Source organism: Chelonoidis abingdonii, chromosome 1 (genome assembly GCF_003597395.2).
Source record: "Chelonoidis abingdonii isolate Lonesome George chromosome 1, CheloAbing_2.0, whole genome shotgun sequence".
Taxonomy (NCBI): Eukaryota; Metazoa; Chordata; order Testudines; family Testudinidae; genus Chelonoidis; species Chelonoidis abingdonii.
This window is the reverse complement of record NC_133769.1, coordinates 101,426,456-101,432,455: the sequence shown is the minus strand read 5'-3', so window position 1 is coordinate 101,432,455 and position 6,000 is coordinate 101,426,456. Positions and strand designations below refer to the sequence as shown.

Here is a 6,000-nt window from a genome sequence, read left to right as displayed (position 1 = left end):
GGAATGTCCCCCTCGACTGTTAGTGGTGGAAACCGATTCTGGCATTGGACGTCTTAGTTCAATTTGCTTTGTAACCTGTATGTGTTCTGGGGAGGGGTGTTATATTGCATACTGCAAGCTACAGGAAGGACTCCACCCTGGAGGACACCCAAAGCCTACTTGGAAAGGGCCCCATTTCACACTCTGGCTATCACATTCCTGCATGCCTTGTCAACTGGTGATTTCATTATAGAATAAAGTAAGTTGGGGGGGGGGATCAGTAGGGTGGGGACAAGGAGGGAGGAGCTTTTCAGACAGTAACATCACCAAAAAATAGTGTTTTATGCAACAAAGAATCAAGTCTCACTGGTGTATACTACAAAATGTTTGACATTTTCAAGAGCATGACAAAATAAAAACACACCGAAGTTTACATTGGATGTTCACCTTGTTCACTAGTTTGTTTTTTTTGTCCTATTTTAAAACAGTGCAAACAAGTAACACACTCTTTAAAAACCACTTCCCCCTCCGCCAAGGCATGGACTCCTCACATGTGGCCATATTAAAGGGGCATAAGCAGCAAATTATTTTCCAAGCTGCTCGTGTGGTTTCCCTTTGGAGCTGGACTCAGCAAAAGAAGAGTTCCCCAGAGCCAGTATTTTTTTCCCTTCTTGAATTCCTAAGTGCTCCCCACACCTATTCTCTACTTGTCTTCTCCTTGGGGACTGGGGTACAAGGGCGATATATGAAGATTTGCAAAGCCCCTTAGATGCCTACATAGCAGAGCTCAAAAAACCACAATAGCCAGGACCTCATTTAAGAATGATTCTCACCAGAAAGCTGCTAGGCTATGAAACAGTTTTATAAACATTTTATACCAGTTAGGCCCTACCTATATTGGGGTTTCAGACATTACTTAGATCTCATATAGAACTCTTCATCCATGGTTTCAAAGGGCTTCACAAAAGGAAGATAAAGTATCACTATCCCTGCTTTGTGGATGGGGAAAACTGAAGCACAGGAAGGTGAACTGACCTGCTCAAGGTCACATTGCAGGATCAACGATAGAAGCTAGACTAGATTAGACTAGACCAGACCAGACCTCAAGTCTTCCACTCCCAGCCTAGTGCTCCATCCCACTGGACCATACTACCCATGGCAGTGGGCTATCTAAACAAGAATATAATTTAAAAGCATGGTTTTGGCTAACATGATTGAACTTTACTGTAGACAGGACCTCCATGCCTGCCTGCCTGCCCTACAAATGGCTGGTTATAAGAAGTTGGTAATTGGTACACTAAAGGCATGTCTACATACAAAAGTTGTACTGCTTTACCTATGCCAGTGTAGTTAAAGTCACATAACACCCCTAGTGTGGATGCAATTCTATATATATATAGGTGCCTTATACTGATAATAGCTCATTCCCATGAGGGAAGGGGAATAAGCTATGCTGGTATAATGCACCTTTATACCAATATAAATGCACTCGCATTAGGATTGCACCAGTATAACAATAGCACTAAAATCACTCCCCTAACCAACCTGGTTATACTGGGACAAACACCGGGGGAGGCAGACCAGACTGAAGTGGTTAAGAAGCTGAGCCAAGGTCTGTGTGAGAGAAACTCTTGAACACTGATCATTACAGGGCAAAAGTACTCGATGTTCTGAGTGATAAAAGCCTGCCCCATTTCTATCCCTATAAAAAGCCTGAGTATAATTAATTCTGCATAGGGAGATACAGGTCTTCCTCAATTTTTGGGACAATGGATACTTCAAAGATTGATACACTCAAGGCTTGGCTAATCTGAATGGAAATAGGTCCTTCGTGTCATGAGCCAATTCATTAAATGTCATCTGTGGAATCAGAGTCATTGTGTTTGCCAAGTAGGACGGAGGAAGGGATGAAGAGCTCTTGCTTGCCATGGCCCAAAATTCATAGGCGCAACCCTGCTACAAAAATCCAGCTGTGGTAAAAGCTGTCTGGGAGGTCTTGGTTTTGGAAAGTATCACCTGGACTGTATGGATGGTAAATGTCTAAAATTACAGAACCAACTCCTGTAGTCAGCAGGGCAAAGGGCTTAGTTTCCCCCAGCCCAGTCACCACAGAGTAGGAATTAGGGAAACCCAAGTGCTAATACACTGAGGGGACTTGAACAGAGATTAATAGACCAGGGCAGCCCCCACTGATGCATTAGGGGCCTGGCCTTTGTGGATCAGAAGTTGGTGACAGTAGGTGCTAAAGCATTAGGTGACCCACCCTCTGCGAAACCCAGGCACTTCTGTGACAAGAACCCAGATTCTCAGCTCTAAGCTGGGTTATATTTGCCAAGCACAGACCCTGCTTAAAAGCAGAAGTGTGTTCAGCCCTCCCTACAGATGGAGATGAAAGGGGGCAACCAACCACATGCTGCATTGCCATGGTGCAGGAGGGCTCTTGAGAAAGTGGAGCTTGACCTTTCAAAAGCTACAGTCAGAACCAGCTGAACTGAGACACATGAAAGGGGCCGAAGCTCAAGCCGCTGTCACTGCAGCGCTAAGCAAGCTGTGTCCCCTTGCCCTCTCCCATTCTGTAGCCCCACAGCATCAGCAATTTCTCCTTCCTGAGAGTAAGAGAAGAGAGATCCTGTTTTCACTCCCCCCACCACTCTAGGCTATGATGAACTCCGTTTACGGCTTTTGGTGCATCTCAGCTCCAGAAAGGAGTCTCCCACTCCCATCTGCCACATGATGGAAATTGGCTTCCCTTCAATATGACACTAGAAGTTCTACTGGAAATTTTTTTTTACCCACTCAACCAGTAAAAGCCAAAAATCCCACCGTCCCCTCATTTCCTTGATTTTGTGAAAGCCCCAACACCCCACTCCCCCCACTCCGTTTTCAATCTAACTAAAATATTTATATACAAACAACAAAAATTGTCATAACTGCAACAAACCAAACTTTGGCTTGAAAAAACAAAACAAAAAACAAACAAAAACAAAAAAAGTGGCCAACAGGCTGGCAGTTTGGTGTCCCCTTGTTCTAGCTATTCTTCCACAGAATCAATAGCTTTAGGGTCTCTAGCTTAACTCATGTCTCCCCGATCCTTCTTACTTCAGGCACCTCCTCCCTGCCGACATAGGGAGGACGTGTGCTGAGGGGAGGAGCAAAGATGTGTGTTGTGCATGGCTGGGTCAGTGCACCTCCCAGACAGCCCTGCTCACTTACAATGCTTAAAGTTCAACGCATCTGGTTTCCTATTCTGATATCAACTGTTGATAGAGAAGCAAGTGTATGGTGGCAGGAGTCGAAAGGCTCTAGCTACAAATCCACACCCCACACTGCCCTTTCTGGGAGTGAAAAGTCACCCCTGTACCAATTCAGCTAGATAAGGGAGCCAAATGGAATTGTGCTTCTTTCTCTGTTTCTCTAGTGTCTAGGGTTAGATAAAGCATCAGAGAATCTGCCTTTGATTGCAAGAGTTGCTCGGAGCATAGCAATAACTAACAACTAGAGGGGAGACTATTCCTCTGAGTTCTAAAATCAAGCTCGGCTGTTGACAGCAACGACTCCCTGCCACAGTGCTACTCCTTGCAGCAACCTATAAAATGCCTGCTTTTTAAAAACAGAAGAATCACTCTAGTTACAAGAGCAGAAGAAAGATGGCCTTGGGAGCCACGGAGCCCTTCTAAATAGTCTCTCTGCTTTAGAAACTTACAGTCTGTAGTGTAAATGTGGACTGAGCAGTCCAGGTGCTCTTTGTAGGATACTGAGACGCTGGGTGAATGGCCACTGGGGCTCTAGATTAAATATTTAAGGGCCTCAAATAGATCTAGGAGATGGGAGGTTCCTATGACTTCAGAGCTTGTACAAACGGCTTCTGCCTGCCTCCAGACATCTGAGCTATCCAAAATCACTTCAGGAACAGCATTCTGAAATAAAACTCTCTCTTCCCCTCACACACACTCCCCTGTCCCTTTGCAGCTGATCCATGACTCATTTTTTGTCTTCACACTACTTTAATGATTTATTTGCAGCAATGCCTACGTGGCTCATGGTGAACAGAGAGAGGGACCTTGAATGCTGAACCTCAGAGCAGCTCATTGTGGCACTAATGCAGGGCTCTTCAGCCAGCTTTCTTCCTCATAAAGCTGCAAACACTCGATAAATCTAATCACTCCTTCATGTCCGAGAAACAAGCACTCTCAATCATTGCTTCAAGCTCTGCCGTTACTGCCCACGTTTGCAGCATCACACCACCCAATCCTCAAGAAAAGAAAAGAAAAAGGGGCAGTAAAGGAGAAAGACCTTAGAAAGCAGAGGAAGGAAAGACAATTACAGTCCAGTAGTGGACAACAATCAACTAGGATTAGGTGTGTGTGGAGGGAGAGATATAAAGAATTCATTTCAAAGTCTTGTCCCCTACTGCAGTTAATTGCCGAAGTCTTTGGGCAAAGTTTGGGCAACTATACAGTCCCGACACTGCTGAAACCGGTCCAAGTGTGTGCATGCCAGGTGATGATATAATGCTAGAAGTCTCTGCATCTCCCTTCTTTTCAAATACAAAGAACTATTTCTCACCAGCATGTGGGTTCCAGCCACAGCCAATCAACGCGTCCATCCAAAAGGCAGAAACACAGCAGGAAGAGGCTCTTCCTCACATCCTCCTGTCTCACAGGTGCCAAACATCAGACCCAGGTAAGTAACTTTGTCCACAATTAATTGCATGATATTGGTTCCTAACATCTTTCCTTATCATTAATTGCCTCTTCCGTGATTGTTAGGATAAGCAATGCACCAACATAAAGACACGGAAATGCATTTTTTTTTACCACAGTTAAAAAAAAAAAAAATGAAAAAAAAAGCACAATCTTTGGAACAAAAGAATTAAAGGCAGAAATTTAAAGGAAAAATACATATTCAAAGAACATAGTGAGGTATAAAAAAGTATTTTCTCTTTTGTTTTTTTGTTTTTCCTCCTCATCTTGCTATAGAGTTCCTCTACTAGTAAATATTGCAATAGCCAGGCCTCATGAACTGGGGGGCTGTTCCACTTGCAGGGGCTCACGTCACTTCAGTAGGGGGCAAATCGGCTGTAGCCACCTCGGTATAAACTCGCCTGCAGAAGTTAAAGGAGAAAAGAAAAGGGGATTAGGAGCTAGGGGAGAGAAACAGTCAAAGCAATGACAAAAACTCCGTGAAAGGGATCGGAGAGAGTGCGTCCGGGTGTAGATCTACCACCTTTGGAGCCTCCCACTGGCAGATGAGATGGGAAAGTCAGAAAAAACACACCAGGCGCAGGTGGGACAGCCTCACAGACAACCAGTTAGTTGAAAGTAGAGTTGAGCAAATCTCCCAATCCAAACAGCTTCAAGGATCTCTGAGTGCAATTCTATGTTTCCTTTTTGGATGAACCTGCTTGCATTTCAAAGTTCTTAACAGCAGAGGTACAATACTGACTGGAAGCAGACATGGCGAGGGTGAGTTCTGTGCAAGCTGCTCCACTCACTTCAGATGCTCACACACCTCATTCCTGACCTGGTCTAACCTGTGTCTTTCAGGTCATATCCCCCACCACAGCTCTTGCCCAGCATCTCACTCGAGTGACCAGATGTCTCGATTTTATAGGGACAGTCCTGATATTCAGGGCTTTTTCTTACATAGGTACCTATTACCTCATCTCCCTACCCCCTGTTCTGATTTTTCACGCTTTCTATGTGGTCACCTTACTCACTCCTGACCTGGAACACCCTTGCTGTTCCAATCCCAGGAATTCCACAGCCCCATGCACCGCAGTGTTGGTCTGCAATGCTTCCAATGCTCAAAGGCTCTCATGTTCCTTTCTATAGGGGGTTTCTTTCCACTCAGAGCCCTTAAATATATAGAACTCGGGATTTAGGAATGCAAGAAGCACTAAAGATAAAGGAGAGCCAAGCGAGCCATCTAGATCTGTTCCCTGCAAAGAGTCCTTGGTCCATTCACCTGCCATCTTTCCTATGTAGTTCTGCTTTGCTTTACAGAGCAATGCAGGGGCAG

The 6,000-nt window shown here is 44.8% G+C and overlaps 1 protein-coding gene across 15 annotated transcripts in view; it reads right to left on the bottom strand.

Moving 5' to 3' along the window:
* Positions 1 to 1,078: 1,078 nt before the first annotated feature.
* The window catches only part of RBFOX2 (RNA binding fox-1 homolog 2), a 287,040-nt gene continuing 282,118 nt past the window's right edge, over positions 1,079 to 6,000 (bottom strand). For all 15 annotated transcript variants that reach the window (XM_075068567.1, XM_075068580.1, XM_075068545.1 and 12 more), the window contains one exon: positions 1,079 to 5,083. In XM_075068567.1, the coding sequence (XP_074924668.1) occupies positions 5,029 to 5,083 (55 nt within the window). In that variant the 3' untranslated portion in view covers positions 1,079 to 5,028. The remainder of the gene's footprint in view (positions 5,084 to 6,000) is intronic.